The 18,385-nt window shown below is 32.8% G+C and overlaps 2 protein-coding genes across 6 annotated transcripts in view; one reads left to right on the top strand and one right to left on the bottom strand.

Moving 5' to 3' along the window:
- Window positions 1–7,909: 7,909 nt before the first annotated feature.
- Window positions 7,910–12,471, top strand: LOC148301889 (uncharacterized). The gene is made up of 5 exons (XM_088272557.1): window positions 7,910–8,109; window positions 9,419–9,602; window positions 10,377–10,546; window positions 11,295–11,566; window positions 12,079–12,471. Exons 1-5 carry the CDS (start codon window positions 8,047–8,049, stop codon window positions 12,332–12,334), a joined length of 945 nt encoding a protein of 314 aa, XP_088128683.1. The 5' UTR covers window positions 7,910–8,046; the 3' UTR covers window positions 12,335–12,471.
- A 1,623-nt stretch (window positions 12,472–14,094) lies between these two features.
- LOC148301885 (3',5'-cyclic-AMP phosphodiesterase-like) overlaps window positions 14,095–18,385 on the bottom strand; it is a 272,811-nt gene continuing 268,520 nt past the window's right edge. For all 5 annotated transcript variants that reach the window (XM_088272552.1, XM_088272550.1, XM_088272551.1 and 2 more), the window contains 3 exons: window positions 16,933–17,658; window positions 16,383–16,592; window positions 14,095–16,297 (listed from right to left, as the gene is read on the bottom strand). In XM_088272552.1, the coding sequence (XP_088128678.1) occupies window positions 16,250–16,297; window positions 16,383–16,592; window positions 16,933–17,658 (984 nt within the window). In that variant the 3' untranslated portion in view covers window positions 14,095–16,249. The remainder of the gene's footprint in view (window positions 16,298–16,382; window positions 16,593–16,932; window positions 17,659–18,385) is intronic.

Genomic DNA, 18,385 nt, shown 5'->3' with positions numbered 1-18,385 from the left:
TTTATAAAAAATAATATTATAAAAAATTATGTAATAATTTTCAAACAAGTATATTATAACATATATAAGTATTATAAATGTCTAATTTTTACTACTAATATTTTTTTTCAAAAGTGTTTCCATTTCCGCTGTATTTACCCTTTTATCAATATTTTTCAATTTATTATTAAATATCCTACACCACTCATTTAATAATATTTTTGTAATATGATGACAAAATAAACTAATAAATGTTTCCTTATGAGTGGCACATGAAAACCAATTAAAATCGATACATAATTTTATCTGTCTAATTATTTTTTTACTAATTTTATCACTATAACATAGGTCAACAATAGCTTGGTAAACTAATTTATGTGTAATAAGAAAACTATTTAAAAAATCACTACTTGGATATAACAATCCCCCTGTTTCTGAATATTGTAGACTTTTTATTAAACTGTGCTCATCTAAATTAATATTTTCGCTTAGTAAATTTTCCTTACATAAATTACATACATTTAATTTTGTCAAGATTTGTCTACATATAAAGCCTGCAAAATAAGAACCTGTATTTTTTTCAAAAAAATCAACACTATTAATAGTAATATTTTGTAAATGCTCTGCGCTTGCAATTTCATTATTTAATTCTAGAGACAGATCCATAGAAGGCTCCATAGTAGACAAATCCTGTGATTTTTTATACATACTTTTTAAAAAACTATACATGTTCATCATATTGTCACTATCACTTTCACAATTCCCTATTGATTTACCTGTTGTCATGCTATTTAATAATAGAGTCTTAAACGCACTTATAAACTGGTAACACGATGGCCGCAAATTCTGTCCTCCATGTGCTCGAATTTGGCCGAAGAAATTTTCTAAGGGGTCTTGATTTAGCCTCCTTAAATTTATAAATCTGAAGAAAAAAAAATTCAGTACCAAAAATAATTTTAACTTTTTTATAAAAGTAAGTCAATATGGTTCACTTACTTAAATCCCATTTTATGCAGATCTTCCCAAATTGCTCTCATTGAATTGATGGTCACTTGAAAATTATGCATTGTTATCGGTCTGCGCTCTTTTACAGTATTGCCATCAAATTCCCATGATTGTAATATTTTTACAGCTTCTGTCCAGAAGGTGAGATGTTCAGAGTTACGAGATATAGCATTTTTTAATCCTTTATGTTTATATCCAAAAGAATTCAAACTATCAAATAAGGAATTCATGAAAAAAATTATTTCCATAGAAAATTGTGCAGTGTCGGGTAGAGGAAAATTATTATGCGAAGAGTTTTGTTCTAATCTTCTAGCATTTAATAAAAGCTGCAATGTAGATCCTACAGAACGGCTGAATACTTGTGCAGCATATTTCACCTGAAATTTTAAATGTTATTCATTAACGTAAACATTACCTGAAATCACTACTACATACATCATAAATAAAACTCACTATCATAAATACGCATCATTAAAAAAGTAGATATAATTTTTATAAAGTTGACTGCGGTATTTGAATAAAAAATTTCTTTCATTATAACATACTCTTTAAGAAAAACTAAACAATAAAAAGATAATTACAATCAGACATGAGAATATAATGAACAATAGCAATTAATGTTGGAAAAAAATCATAGATGTCAATAGATGCTAAAAAATATATTTTAAAAATACATGTGAATGGGCACTATTTTATTTATGAATTGTTCAATTTACATACATAATCTATAGTAATTTCATTCACAACTAAGATCAATTATATTATATTGAGTTTTTCATATTGAACTCTTAACACAATATTATGGATATTGAAGGCCACCATGTTAGCACTCATATCTCATTATTGAAAGAGGCTGGAAATAGCTGAAGAGGGAAAATACCGACATTTATATAAATAGACAAATTTTAGACCAGAGGCAGTAATAAACACATTGGGACATATAAAACTGTATTTTGCAAAATTCATAAAGGAAACTGTCTGCGGTGATCTCCTTTATTACCATTCTCATTATTGCAGCAGGAAATATTTGAATTTTTAGGTCTGTTTTTAAGTTTTATCCATAAGGGTTGAATAAAAATAATAATACTATTTATTATTTACTTTACCTTCATTTTTTCTTTCCCCTTTGGGTTTATATGGCGTTCTGTCAGTTTGGTGTGTCTCACAGTTCCCCCGGCTCCGTCAATCTTATATAGTGCATCAATATGCTTCCATTCAGCTCTCTTTCCATCGCATAGGATATTTTTGGCCAAAAAATTATTCCTGAAACATTTCAACAAGTGGGGTGGATCAAAAATATGATAAATATTTATACCACTTACACAATATTTATAATTTTCTGGATGCGCTCCTGGAGAAACTCGAAGTATATCTGCTCGCGTATCTGAAATTAAAGAATTAATTGCAGACACATTGGAAGATCCCTGATCACTTACAGTGGCTCTTATGATGAAACCAGTTTTATTTATTTCATTAATTATTTCTTTTATAATAGTTTTTAGTAAAATATGTTGAGTAGAATTTTTCACAAAGTAAAAAGCAACAGGTATTTTCCAATTGTGCTTTATAACCCTTAGCATAAATACCAGAACATGATCAGCTACATTATCTGTGCGCCTCCCCATCCCACTGTTCTCGAATCCATCAATGACATCATTTGAAGGGTTATAACTCACATGTGTCTGAATAGCCATCTCATCAAATAATAAAACACATTGTCTAGAATGTTCATCCAGTTTCCTCGAAGTCTTTTTTAAATGATCTATAATTATGGGATTGATACCGGAAGATAAATCAATATTTGATAAAATGGGTTGTAGAGTGGATTTGCAAGGTAGGTTAAACTCTGTTCTCAAAAATTTATATGTTTTGTTACTGAGCTTAGCTATAGAAAGTGCCATTATCTTTTCTTTAAATGTGTATCTTCTACCTTTAGGATGTGAATTGATTAGTCTTAATTGTGCAGCGATAAATGTTTTGGGAAATTGACGCATTTTTGACAAAACTTTTTTAAAATAAAGAGTGGGAGTACTTCTAGTGTCAACTTTTTTTTTTAAGGATTTATTTTCTTTTAGAATTTTTTTAAAATCTTTACTTAGATTTTGAATAATTGACTCTAATATTTTTATTCTTTCGTGATCAGTATCAGTGGATGTATTTGGTAGAAGAACAGAACCTGACGGAGTAGGAAGAACAGAACTTGACGGAGTAGGAAGAACAGAACCTGACGGAGTAGGAAGAACAGAACCTGACGGAGTAGGAAGAACAGAACCTGACGGAGTAGGAAGAACAGAACCTGACGGAGTAGGAAGAACATTCTTTTTAAGAGAGCCCACTGTAGGAACCCTGTTTTCTTTATCACCTGTGGAGAAAGTATGATTATTAACATTATCTAATTGATTATTTATAAATTTAGAATTGCTGCACACATCCAAGGAATAAATGGGTGAAATTGACTCACTTGAACAAGGGATATCAATAATATTGCTGAAAAAACTTAAAGGCAAAGGCAGATTATGATTAGGAAGAGCCCCTTTTTTTAAACGATTACGTGCAACGTCACTGACATTGAAGTGATTAGAGCAAATTCGAGGATCTTTTATATTCAAAAAGTTATTAATATCCGTCAAATATGGGAACATTATCCTATACCATAACTCACCCTTACCTTTAGGAACACTAAAAAATTTTATTGAATAATTTCTCCTTGAAGGGCAGCCAGGAACAATACATTTATAACCCATTATATATGTTTGAAGGCACTGAAAATAATAATGCACTATTAAAAAATTATAAAAAAGCAAATGCAGATTCAATTCCGGCAGGTCAAAATGGATAATCCAAGTTGTTTGAAGGCACTGAAAATAAAAATTATGATACGTATAAAAATTGAAAATAAAGATTAATAAAAGCAGATGTATGTAAGGAAGTAGAGCAAATCTCGAATCGAAATCGGTTCTAATTTTAATTGCCCGCAATAAAACTGCAACCAACAATAAGAAGATAAAAGAATAATTACCAGCAACATAATAAAACAAAAATATCAATATAATCGATGCTGCAATAGGTAGGCACCTACGGATTTCTATTTTTCTATCCATAATTGTCTATAGCCATAGTTAGTCCATATTTATTTCAAATATTTGAACAACTTGTTGGTATCTCGTATTTTTCGTTTGAACAACTTGTTGGTATCTCGTATTTTTCGTTCCCGTTTTGGTGTTTTTGTTAGTGTATTAGCGTGTCTCGTCATTTCTGGTCGTTTTTTGAACAATCTGACGTTTACGAGTCGACCCCCCCTGATTACGGGTGACTAGTGCGGTATTATATTATAATATGATCTGATAATGGTATTGCCTGAAACATAAAATGTAATAAATTAAAACGCGCATGTAGGTAAGTACTAAAGAGTTGTAAAAAGCTATTGACGTGGCGATAAAGACTACAGAGGGTATTTTTACTTTGAACGAATATATCAAATTTGGAATTCTGACATATTTCATTCGATGAGGACAGAAGAGCTTGTAATAGAAAGAAATGGCGGTAATACTTAACGGGGAGAGTTGTGTAGAAGCAATAGTTAGCAAAGGAGTAAAACAAGGCTGCTCAATGTTACCAGAGCTGTTTACTATCAGATACAGCAAGCCATTGACAAACTAACAGAAAATATGGTAAAAATTTCATTACGGGTCAGATGATAGACATGATCAGGTATGCAAACAATATAGCACTGATTGCCGACACTGAAAATGACCTTCATAAAGCGTTAAGTACAGTGGAAACAGTATTGACAGCAAAATATAATATGACTTTAAGTAAAGAAAATCTAAATGGATGGTCGCAGGAAGAGAGGAAAAGAGACTTTTAGTTTGGAGCATCTGTTGTATGGAAGCAAAACGTAAGACTATTGGGCAGGCAGAATAGGGGTTGCTGGAAGTGTTTAAAAGTGGTGCTACAGGTGCATGATGGGAATTGGTTGGAACATGCAGGGAATAACGAGGAATTAAGTAGGGCTGGGGAGTCTAGATACTTACTAAATAAAGTAACACAACCGCGAGACAAATGAATAGGCTGTAATATAAGACACCCAGGTTCCTTACGATTGCGGAAGGCGTGTGTGAAGACACAAACTATAGAGGGTGGCCTTGATTAAACTACATGAACCAAATTATCTTCGACATACACTGTAGCGGGTACCCCGAGTTGAAGAGAAGGGCGGAGGATAGAAACGTGTGGAGACTGACCATGAAAGAAGCAAACCAATCATCACACAGATACACACCCACGGAGAAGGGGACAAACGACTAATTATTAGGTACTTGTCTGCTTAACATGTGAACATCTGGTTTGAAGAGATATTTTTCAGTTTTTTGACGTTGGATAGAAAATAATTTTGAAAATTATTTCATTTAAAATTCATGATTCCTGTAATTTGGGGACATTAAACATGTTTCAGAAACTGGATTGACGACAAACAGATTATAGTATAATTATATCTGACAATTACCATATACATACTAGTAATTATAATAAATTTTAGTGCTTGTCCTTCGATAACGGTTCTTTTTTAATTTAAAAATTGCAAAAGTGATTACACTGTTAGCCTACTAGCACACGGGCGGTTTCCATGTTTTTTTTACTCTAGAGAATTTAGTATTTATTGTAATTTACCCTACGTATGTTTTTGAAGTGAAACTTTCAATAAACGAAGAGATATGAAACAATTGTATAAATTGATAACGATTTTAATTTTTTAGAGTTTTTGATACCACAACATTTTAAATTTATGAGATCAATGTTGAGTTTTAAATTATTATTTTTATGCCTGCCTACGGAGAGAAGGGCGTTTAACAAGTTCCCGGTTCGATTTCCGTAGGATTCAATAGAAATACAAGTGATTACAGGTGATTTCCCGGCCGTCACATTATTGACGACCAAGATAACACTGCGTCGGTGCAATGCAGTGCCCTATGCACCGCTGGGAGCGCTTGAAAGTTGAAATTCTATTTTATCAAATTTCTGATGTCGATTTTTTTGATTTTCGAATATTTGATATTGTTGATGTTAAATATTTTAGACGGTGATACGATAATCGATAATCGGACGAGAATTGTAAGTGAAATTTCAAAGACACGTCACGTTTGTTAGGCACATTTTGTTACATGAGAGAGAAGAAAGGTATAACGTAGAGAGAATGAGGAAGAGAATTATACATTTCGAAGCCACGGGAGTGGAGCAAGCAACGATACAGAGCGATAGAATAAGATAATGTCGCGCATGCGCGAGTTGCAGATGTATAATATGTCAGACGCTATATATGTATATAAAGAGCGTTGTGTAAGTGACATTTAACATAACATATCCTATGTAAGCTCACAAGTCGAATCATAGAACTGAAATCATACACCTAAGTAACTTCATTACTGACTTTGAATTTTAGGTTATGCACGCATTAAGCGAGATAGCAGGCGTTTTTGCCTATAAATTTGATCCATGAATTACATGAAATTAAAATAACTTTATACATATATCTAGGCTATAAAACTCATAAAGTTGAAGGCTAAGTAGGGCCATGATAAGCGGTGTTGCATAGGCCGTAGTGAGGTTTCAGAGTCACTTGGAAGTTAGGAAGTTCAATTAAAAAAAATATATTATTTAACAAACCCAACGATTAAAAAACAAAAACCGAAACTAAAAAAGATGATTTTTTTTCGTTATCTCGAAAATATCGAATCACGAACATATATTGCATATTTTAGTTATAACAAACCATTTATGAGTATTACCAATTTAGGCACCATTCAATGACTTTGTAAATATTGAATGAACAATATTTTTACAAGCATTTTGCATAGTATTTATTTTTAGTTCTCTTTCTCTCTGCGTGTCTCTTGCATTAAATCTCTGTTATTCATTTTTAAAGAAGTTTCACTTCATCACGTGTACCGTGCTGTTTTTTAAAATTCTTTTTATTTTCATGAAAATTATATTTAAAAAAAATTATCAATAATTTTTATTTGCGAAATTCGCTGAATTTTAAACTGATAACACTCTATTTCAAATGAATTGTAAAATTCCATTTGGAATCTCCATTTGGGATTCCCAAGTGTTTTAGGTTTTGGGATTCCCAAATTATGTGTAACTAAAAAATTAAGGTTAACTCGTATATGCAAATTCGGATTAAAACGTTTTCAACCAGTTTTAATCGTTAAAAACCTTTTTGGTGGTTTAAAATGGTTGGAAACTATGTTTCCATTTACAAAGAGTTCAATGTTTTATTTATATCATTGAATACAAGCCACGAGGTGGGAAATTTGGTTCAGATATTATATTTCTGTGTATTCACCATTCGCCGTCGATGCAATGTAAATATGGAAATTCTGTAAACCGGCATCGCGAGGGTGGAAACGTGAGACGTTTTGACAATTTAAGCGGTTGTAGTGGTTAACCCATTTGTTTCCTCATAGAATACGGTTTAAAATTCTGTTATCAACTATAAAACATAACCTTAATCAAACGAATCAGTTGCAAATTCTACCATGAACGTTATTGTTGCGTTAAAAATACGCAAACGTCAAATTCAAAGCAGCAAAGATATACAATTTACATGGTTTGCATACTTTGCCAAGTCAAAATAAATCAAGAGACTAGGAGCAGTGAAGAGTCGAATATTAAGTCGAAGTCTATATGGTTTATAATTATTGTAAAGTTTTGACATGGGTGCCAAATTTCGTATACCTCGTAAACTTAGCGGTTTTCGGCAGAACTTGCACAGCCATAAAATTTACCTTCGCTTGAGTGCCGTTTCCATAGCAACAATCGAGTTAGATTCCAACTAGAATATTGTTACCATTTACTCGTGGTTTTTACAATGGGTTGGTTTCTGGCAGGTTTGTAACCTGTGTCAAAAGTGATCGATTTCAGAGATTAATTTATCATTTTAGCATGAAATTATACAGCCAAATAAACTTTTTAAGTTTTATTTATAAAACAATAATGTAAAGATCGTTATACTTTATTTCAAAATGAAATGTAGTATGAAAATAATGATATAAAACATAAATGAACAAAACAACTATGTCTAACAATAACTATATTCTGACAGTTGAATTAACAGTGCGAAGTGTAAGTATTATTTCAACTTATTACGTAAAAAACATGATGATATTTAAAAAATACTTTTCATGGATATTTTTCTTCCATATTTGTGAAATATTATTGTTATTTGAAAACAATCTTATCCATGAATCAGGGGAAGATCCACCCTCATTTCACTAGTTTTTCCAATCATGTAAAACTTTTTGGCATTTTGTTAAGGTTGCCAATGTATAAAAATTTAATTTAAAAAATGACAGTGAAATAGTGTCAATATGAAAAAGATTTTTCGTCATAGGTTGGCAAAATTTATTTTCCAAATGAAACATATGTATTATTTGAATTTACTTAAAGATTTTAGTTTACTTAGTCAGATTTTACCAGAGAGCGGGTACAAATTATTACCCCTTAGTATGATCCTTAGATGTACGAAATACTTCATTAATGGTTATTTTAAATAAGGATTCCTAATGTGGTCAATATTGTCCATCAGACTGTAAATGGGCACCTGCAGATAAATACCGCTAGACACATCTTTATACATGGGGGCATTAATAAATTCCAATTGATATTATAAACTCCGGACAGGTACATTTAGAAATATTTGAAACAAATCATTTTAAACAATATTCAATAGGAAATAATAATTTTGTCAATATAAATAAATGGGTCTGCAAAAATTTCAAGTGGCATTTTTCAGGCGTTGCCTAGTAGGATATGTTGTTTAGATAGAATCTGCAATAATTCAATGAAGATTGCTGCTTTAATAGTTTATTCTTCTTTTCTTGTAACCCATATACCCATCCAGTGGTGCATAGAGCACTTCATAATATTGACATGGCATTTTCTTAATTATTAATCATATAAAGGCAAGGTGATTTCTGCGCTTCAGAGACCAGTCCAGTAGGATATTAAATAAATATTTGAGTGAAAGATCACCATTATTTATCTTATACTCTCTAGAAATAAAACCAGGTACTAACATACAAAAACAAGCTAACCATAAAGCTAACCTTTCCTAAAAGGCAGACTTCATTTTATATTACTTCATACAAAATCCAACAGATGGTAGTAAAATAATCACACACAGTGTCCCTTGTCACAAAAGATGTTTCGATAATTCATTAGTATGGAAGTTCAATCATGGGTAGAATGGTGAATACTACAAAAAGTATAAAGTGATTACTTCCAGCCAATAACAGGTTGTAAGCTTTTGCCCTGACTACCATAGTCCCTTTTAATTAATGTACTTTGTCTAGTAAATAACTGATTCTTTTAAAAAAATATTAGTATTTATAAACATATATTAATTTTACTTTGTGTATTTACTATTCTCCAGATTAATTGTCCCGGTGTATGGCTGTGTCCAAAAGGCCTTGTATCGCTATCTTTTAAAACACTAGAGAATAAGTTTCGAACAACAGCTGTGAAACCAATATTTCCTTTGATTTTTAACTCCACTTTTAAATTTAATCAAGATTTCAAAGATATCAAATCACAGTCAAGTATACACGGTTTATTGGGTAAGATTGAATGAATGCTATTTTATTAATCCACAAAGAAAGTAAGCTATGGTCCATTCATATTTACAAAGTTGTGCACCTGCCTAATTAATTATCAAGTCCCGTGATTATCTTCAAATAATCTCACTGCTTCATTATAATGCTTAACCTGCACTAACAAATATTTATTATTTTATGTTTTGTCATATAAACATTTATAACTATGTATCTGAAAATCATAACACCAAAAATACCATCATTGAAGGCAATCCTCGAGGTACTCATACATATAAGCAGTGTACAGCCTACACAAGCTACTATGAGTACGGATATGCACACCAGAGTGCCCTAGGTATTCTCCTTTTCCTCTCCTGTAGTATGTATTATTTCTCCTCCATTTTCTTTTCCATATAGCAGTAATGTTTCCCATAAAGCACCCTCAGCTCATTCACCTATGTCGTCTCCATTCCATTTAGCATATTCAGAGGAATATTCTCGAACGCATTCCTACGTTCGAGACTCATGAATATAGGAGTGCCTATATCCATAGTCTCCAACGCAGGAATGATCACCTTGATGTATAAATGCATACACTTCTTGGATGCGGACATTGGCCAGAAGAAGGAGAAATTTAAATATGTATTGTAATAACTATGTTACTTATTATATGAAAATTTATTATATTTTTTATCTTACCGACATTTCACTCTAGCTAAATATGTCGGAATAACACACCCAAGATTGCTGAATGCTGGCATATTTACTTTAAATTGAATATATGATCAACATTTCTAGCGGATGAAATAGTATACTGTGAACTTGTACAATGGTCTGATGATATAGAAGAAGGGAAAGGACGAATTCTTGCAACTTATGTTGGGGTTCTAGAGGATCTACTTTACCAACCGGATTTATGCATTGAAACAGAAGTCGACCTATTGATGAAACCCTCACCCATATTTCCGGTACTGTTTTTCCATTCATTTTCTGTAGGATTGACAGTTTAAAAAAAAAATTATAATTTTATACACTACTGTATTTTTTATATTTTTTATTAATATTTAATTTTTACTCACAATGACACCTGTGTATGAGTTGTGATAATTGGTTTTGCTTAAGAGATAAAATAATGGTTATAAATTATAAAATACATAGGTTCACTACTTTATAATTATAAATTATAAAAAATTATTCAAAATAATAAAGAAAAAAGAGTGGATGGGTGCAAATCTAACCATACCAATAATTACAATGAGACACCAATAATTTATCCAGCATTAACTTGATCTCTAAATACACAAAGACAAGATCAGTCCATGCGCTTCAGGGTAATATTAAATTCATAATTATGTTAAATTGAACCTGAGATCTCATGGTTGCTAGAGGTGGACACTTTTAAACATTAAATGTGACTGAATTTTTGTTACTAAGTGACTTTTGCCCAAGGTGACCATTTGTACAGTTTTACTAGCAGTGTCCTAGATTTGGTCAAACTGCCCAATTTATTATTTGGAAAAGTATATGCTATTTTATTTTACTGCTATACCTCCTGGAAGAGATCAGTGTTAGGAATAATTTATTATTATACCGATGACTAGAATGTCACAACAAGTTTGTGACTACATCATAAAGTTATAACACTTCAATTGAGTCTGCTGAAAAAAAATAAAGTCATAATAATATTGTATTTATATTGTTAAATGGAAATTTTAGGGAATACTCGCTCCCAAAATTGAGATTTCCAAGAAAGCTTCACTCAAAAAAAAAGATGAGAAAACGTCCCTTCCGAAGACTAGTGATCAGAACACCTCCATGAGGGTACACTACAAAAACTCATCGGTTCATCAATTGTCAAATTTATCATACCGATCTAAGACAACGAGCGAAGCAGACAGTAAACTTAAATGCGAGTGTTACTCTAGTTATACTCTAGAAGACACGACATCTAGACGGCAGCGCCAAGTTTGTCACTCTCCAAGAAACAGGTAGTTTGCATAGAATATATAAAAATAACAACTGTAAGGGACACAAATTATGTTTTCAATTTTTAATAAAGAAATTGTAAAAACAATATTGGAATTATTATTTTTTATAAATTTATAATTTTATGTTTTATTCTATTTTTATATTTTTTTTTACATTACATATAAGTAAGTTATTGTTACTACTTGACAAAGCACAATAGTTACCATGACAATTAACATACCTTGACCAGTATTGGTTAGAAGATATTGTTTTAAAACAATGAGCCTGCCAGTGCACATTTATTGTGTAGGTAAGAAGTTTTATAAATAAACAAGTAAATATATACTAATGGTAGCAGTTCCTTCTATAGCGGTCCTGGCAGTCTCTACACTTTGCTATCTTGGATAATGTTTAGCGCAACATGCAGTGGGACGCAATCGCGAGCGCTATCCTATTAGAAACCTGAAGTTAAAATAATGGTCCACTCTCTACTCCGCCCATTGTTCACTGTATTATGATTTTTATTTTCCAGTTCAGCGCCATCTGTGATGTTTTTTAATCGAGACGGAAATGGAGGACTTACAAATCAAATAAAAGATTCTCACGATTGGCAAAAATGTGATATCTGTTCCGAATATGGAAGTACATTTGAAAATGTTCCTAAGCCAATATCAAAATGTTCATGTAAAACTGTACAAGTTCATCTTGACAGTGATATTTCTAAGTGCGAAATAAAGCTAGCCAGAGAAATGCACCAAAGGTTGAATACAATATTGTCAAGTTCATAATGCTTGCTTTCTATTTTTTAAATATTTTTTTTTGAAATATTATCTTTTTATAAAAAGTCAATACTGTCTCAGTGTATCTCAATATATGCTATGAGGTAGCCGTTTAATTTTTTTTCCATTTTTAAAGGGCACAGAGATAAAAATATCCTTAATGATCTTTAAATAACATGTGCAAATCAATACATTGTTTGTTTTTGAGATAAGTTGCAGTTTGAATCTCAAAAACCAAATGTTACATTTTCATGCCAATTGCAGGCCGGTATAAGGGTGTGTGAGGGCAGAGTGGCTCGAGTCTAGGAGCACCTGCATATGTACACACACCCGCTTCCCGTCTACCCTACTTAATATTAATGTGGGTTAGTAAAAAAATCATGTAAAAGTATCAAAAAGATCTTAAAAATTCAAAGGAACATGACAACATGATACCGATTATCTGAACACGTTGATTTCTGTAAATTCACTTACAAGTTCTACATAGCAAAATATCAAAATCTATCTTTATTGCAGCCTTAAAGCTGTTAATGAACGAACATCCCAGTTTCATTTTTCTACTAATTTTATCAAACAATACTGGGGAGCAATATTTCCAGCATAATAATATTATCTCTTACCTTCTGGTTCCGACGTATTAATTATCTGATATTTTCTTTTACATATGTACCTACCAACTGAACCGTTTGTATGAATCTACTTTGTTTTTTGTGTAATGTTTTAATTTTTTTTACACAAGAAAATTTTTTTGTTGGACTGATTGCTTCCTTGATGTACATACTAACAATGACATTTACATAGAATTGTAATAGTATTCTTGAGGTATTTTTAAAATTTATAATAGTCATAGAAATTTTATCTTATTTTTAATATTTTATAATTGTTATGCGTATATTATTGTATTTAATTAAACATAGATGAAAGAATAAAAATGAAATATATTTTAATTGATTTAATACTGCATATACAAAAAAACCTTTATGTTATATTTTTGTTGAAGTTTAATACCATATGTAGTAATACTGTAGTATTGCATACTATGTTTTAAAAAATCTGTGATTTATTTGTAATAGATTCATTGGTATTTTATTATAAAATAAATGAAACGGTGCGATTTCTTTTAGTCTTTAAAAGTTAATTTCAACCAGATGCTGCCAGGGTAAATTTGTAGTTTTCTGTATTTTTTCTCATTCTAATCCTTGTCCGCACCCAATGCATAGGGTACTGCATCATATTGACGCAGTGTTATCTTGATTGTTACTTACATCTTCATGCAAGGTGCTTACGCTTCAGGGACCAGTCCATGGTAATATTAAATCAATCCTAGAGTGTAAAATCACTACTATTTATTTTCACACACTTTGGGAATCAAACTTGCGACTTCCACACATATTTTTTCCATCAGTGTCTTGTCGCTTGAGCATTAATTGGTTTAAAGTAAATGCTGATCCTTGAGTATAATTTCATATTTCAATAAGGATGGATGGAGGTGTAGAAAATATAACTAAATTTATTGAATCTAGACCAAGTGAAAATAAATCGTTCTCGAATTTATTTTTGCAATTGACGGGAATCAAACTCGCCACTTTTGAGTTTGGTGGCGGCGGTTGGTTAGAGGTATTCACAAAACAGTCGACCTGGGCTTCATGGATGCTGGCCTTTATAGTTTAGAATCAGACAATGCATTGAGCCTCTGAAAAAATGATGAATGATGAATTCTGGCACATAATAGACGTTGAAAAGGTTTTTGGTAAATAAAACAAGAGATATATTAGATTATTGTATTTGTTGATGATTTAATTCACATATTGAAATAACTGTTGTATATTATAACTGAAGTAAGACTAGGATTAGTCTTGGTATCACATGTAAAGCAAAATGAGAAAGTATAGAAACATGACTGAATTGTCTATAGCAACACTGTGCGTGAACAGTAAACAGATAAACTACGGGCTACAAAGCTCGGGGTATGGATTTGATACCCAAACCAGCAACCAATGGTAAGTTTTGTGGACACTGATACGTTTTCTATAAACTATTGATATACACATTTTAAACAATTAATTATCTTTGTATTGGACTACCTAAAACATAAAACATTAGCAAAATGTCATCACACGCAAGAAATATCTTTATTTTGTTAAGGATGCTATGTAGTTACAGCTATAATTTGGTTATATGTATTGTGATTAGTAATTTTATCTAGGTTTTTGGTTCCTTTCCAGCGGGATTACCCCGCATCATTTGGAAGTACTAAATACATTGTACTCGAATTGTTGAAACCCCACATCAGTTGGAAGTACTAAATACATTAATCGTTCTATTATATAAGACATTTACTTAAAATGTGTTCTATTGGAAAAGAAAATATTACATGTTTGGTATAATAAAAGTTGTCAGCTTCATTTGACAAATACAACAGTTGTTATTTTGGGTTTTCATGATTAGAAATGTGCATCAGGTCCAACTGAATTGTCAACAGAACAGTGTTAATATCTCATTTCATAACACTACCTTAATTAAGTGGTGAAACACCCTGCTTTAATCCATATATCATGTTAACTCTAGACACATTGATCCTTATAACTAATTAAATACTATTCCAATTTGCAAGTAAATTTAACACGCAATGTCCAGCATTGCAGATCAAATTTAGCTTTCTTAACTCATTACGCGGATTATTACATACAGAAATGTTGAGATTTGGCGATGATCAAATGTTATTTCTATGTAATGTACATTCAGTCATTCAATCTTGCTGTGAGGAAACTAATAAATATGCACACATATACATGTAGAAATATTTGCAGAATAATATATTGAACACTGAGCGTGTCCGCTATAGGGTCCAAGTATCCTAAGCCCGCACCTGTATCTGTACATACACAACTCAATCTATTCTGAAGCTTAAAGTACACTTGCTACGACGTGTGGATCGAGTGAGTCGGTTCTGCGTATGTCTCTTGTAATGATAGAACTTTGTGAAATCATAAGGTTTACTTATTCATTAAAGGAACACTTTGATCTTGGTGGTAGCCAAATAAGCAACACTGAACAATAGATAGTTTGCTTACAGATACTTTGCTACATATAAAACTGTCCAATATTACAATGATCATTTCTCTATAAAATCTGTCAATAAATAGGCTATTCAAATAAATAATCCAATAGGACCCGATAAAGAGCGCACTATCTATTTCAGTATTGTCATACAATATGATCGTTTAGTACTTGGTACTCCCTATCCTTAGTGCAAGAGATCTATCGCAAGATCTTAAAGTGTAAGAGATTATATCCTTCATTTTCTGCCAGAGATAAAATGATGAGAAAACTGATTAATAGACTTAACAGGACCTGCCTATATTCAGCTCAACTGAAATAAATATATTTATGATAATAATAACATTTAAAAAAGAAAAAAGGAACATGATAAATACAAAGGGATTAACAACAAACACTGAGTTAAAATTTTAAACACTTATACTATGTCTTGACAAATAAATATTAATTTAAATTTTTGTTAACATTCTTAGCTATTTCAAAACTGTTGTAACTCGTATCAGCAAAAACCTCGATAATTACACCTGCCGACATTCGAAGCATAATCTCCAGTCAAATGCAAATGTATATTTCATAAAACCCTCGAGAAATAAAATACAACGCACATTTATTAAATTACGACTACATAGAAAAGCTATCCCCGTCATCGCGTTTATAAGCAGTCGGACTCGCTCTTCGTCAGCCAGACTGGGGCACAGCCCCGAATCGGCACACTAGAAAACAGTTTTATGGCAAGAGAGAGCAGCGTAATAATAATGAAACAATACAGAGTATCTCCTGACGAGAGTGGGCGCTTCACTGTCGGAAGCGCCACCAGCCCTGAACTTTCGCCGTCAGTTTCTTGCACAGGCCTGCCAGTCTCCGTCACATCCCGCCTTCTCCCTCCGAGCCCTCTCCTTCTTCCAGCGTGACCTGCAACAGGCGAGAGGGGTCAGTCGCCGACGCCGAGACATGTCGTATAGCGTAGCTAGCAGACCAGAACCGAGGCGCCACCTACCTGGAAGCGGATCTTGTCCAACCGGCTGTCGGGCCGATCGGCCAAGGGTGGCGGGTCATCGAGTGGCGCGGGCGGCGGCGAGGGCGGGATCATGCTCTGGTACCAGTCTCGGTTCTCCTCTAGCGTGTCCAGAATGTCCTGCGCGTCGGGGTGCACCAGGTCCGCCCAAGTCTCCCAGAGAGGATGCACTATGTAGTCGATGAAGCCCACCTGATTCAAACCATTTCAAATTATTAGAACAACTTTAACCCTTATTTTATTTGTTCACTTATAAAAACCGTGTAATAATGTGTTTAAAAAAAATGTAGTGGAAACCATCAAACACAAAATTGAAAAACGTAATTGTAATTTAAAAAATTTATCTTTTTTTAACGGAAATTAATAATTGCATTACACGGGTAACACATGATAAACGACTGTCTTGCGATATAAAAATAGCATTTTCATGTGAACGTCTCTATGGTTGTAGTTGTAAATGTGGGTCTAATAGACCTGTGGCTGCCACGAAATAACTGTAAAGAGAATATAAGGGTGTAAAAAAGAATAATACCTGAGATTTCTCAATAGTGGCATTGTGCCTGTCGCACATAGGACTGATATCCATCTTCTGTTCCAGTTCTCTGTCTCCTTGCTGGAAGAACTCCTCCATGAGTAGCGCCACCCACTTCTTGTACAGAGGTAGCGGTTTGGTGGGATTACTGAGGTCTGCGCAGTGCACCAAGTTCTCTAGCACCTGTATCCTGTCTGTATAGTTATCTAGCAATAGAACTCCCGATCCGGCCACTTTCTTAGTTTCAACCATAGTTTTAAGGTCGGCCAGCAGGCTCATGTGCTTAGACATGTCTGTCGATAACACCATGTCTATCACCATTTTGCGAAGCGTTTGACGTTGCTTTTTGTTAAAGTTGATGAAGATGTCGCACCCTTCATTCTGAAGGAGTTTGAAAGCGACGGCCAGATGATGGTTCTCGAGCACCGATTCGTCATTATACATAAGGGCTAGCTCCGAACTGGAGTTGATCAAGAACTGGTTAGTAAGGCCGGGGTGATCTACGTCGTGTATGGTCGCCGCAAACAGAGCGGCGCACACCTCCAGCGGTGTGAACACGGACTCCAGCGCGGGCGTGTTGAGCAACACGTGAGTACTCTGCGTTACGTCCGCCGCATGCAATGAGTTGTGAAACGGATTGTCCTTTATGTAATGGTCTTCCAGGGTCATCATGAATGTGATGAATGTCTTGGATGGGATCATCAAACTCTTCAACAGATCGCGGTTCTGAAAATAAATAAAACTAAATTTATGGACTGGATCACACTGATCACTTTAATATACTGTTTGTTTTTTTATATTACTTTTATTGTTTTATTTAAAAGAAGTTAGAGAATATAACTTAATTGGTCTGAGACCAACATTGCTCACTGCTGTCTTTATATAGATATAAAAACTTATACCACAAATACTTATGCAATCTATGGAATAACAATTACATACTCAGAATTCTAATAAATAAAATAATTTATGTGGACACATACATTTTGCTAAGTATACGAATTCATAACTCCAATGTTAAAGGAAAATTACATAGTAATTCTTATGTGTTTAGGTTAAATGCCACATTTATGCTCTATTCAATACAATAATAGAACACAATATTAACTATATCACACTTGCATCACTCTGCTTATGTAGTTCATGGTATTTTGAAATACTGGCAATTTGGCAGTATTTTTTTACAGAACATTTGAGTTTTCAATGGAACCGTGTAAATGAAATATTATAAATTAATAAACCTGTTGTTAGTCAATACTATAGGTGTCTTAACCTCAAGATGAAACATCTATCTTTTTTATATGAAAAAAGATGAATGTCTGAGTATCCCAGGACCTGCCATTTAGCTAGCTTAAGTGATCACTTTATATACTTGTGTAACATTTACCATTTTGCCCATTATTGAACATTTATTGTATTAATTTTTGGAACTTGTATATACGCATTGGTCTCG

This window comes from Brachycentrus maculatus, unplaced genomic scaffold (assembly GCF_059751285.1).
Source record: "Brachycentrus maculatus isolate JH-2025_06_01 unplaced genomic scaffold, ASM5975128v1 h1tg000508l, whole genome shotgun sequence".
NCBI classification, from domain to species: Eukaryota; Metazoa; Arthropoda; class Insecta; order Trichoptera; family Brachycentridae; genus Brachycentrus; species Brachycentrus maculatus.
Note: the sequence above shows the minus strand (reverse complement) of the source record. Positions and strands in the feature narration are given on the sequence as shown.

Excerpts from the sequence above, each read along its gene's own strand:
- LOC148301889 (XM_088272557.1), top strand. The coding sequence starts at position 8,047 with ATGAACAAAACAACTATGTCTAACAATAACTATATTCTGACAGTTGAA. Across the intron at positions 8,110-9,418 it reads TTGAATTAACAGTGCGAAGT|ATTAATTGTCCCGGTGTATG; the intron begins GTAAGTATTATT and ends ACTATTCTCCAG. Across the intron at positions 11,567-12,078 it reads TGTCACTCTCCAAGAAACAG|TTCAGCGCCATCTGTGATGT; the intron begins GTAGTTTGCATA and ends TTTATTTTCCAG.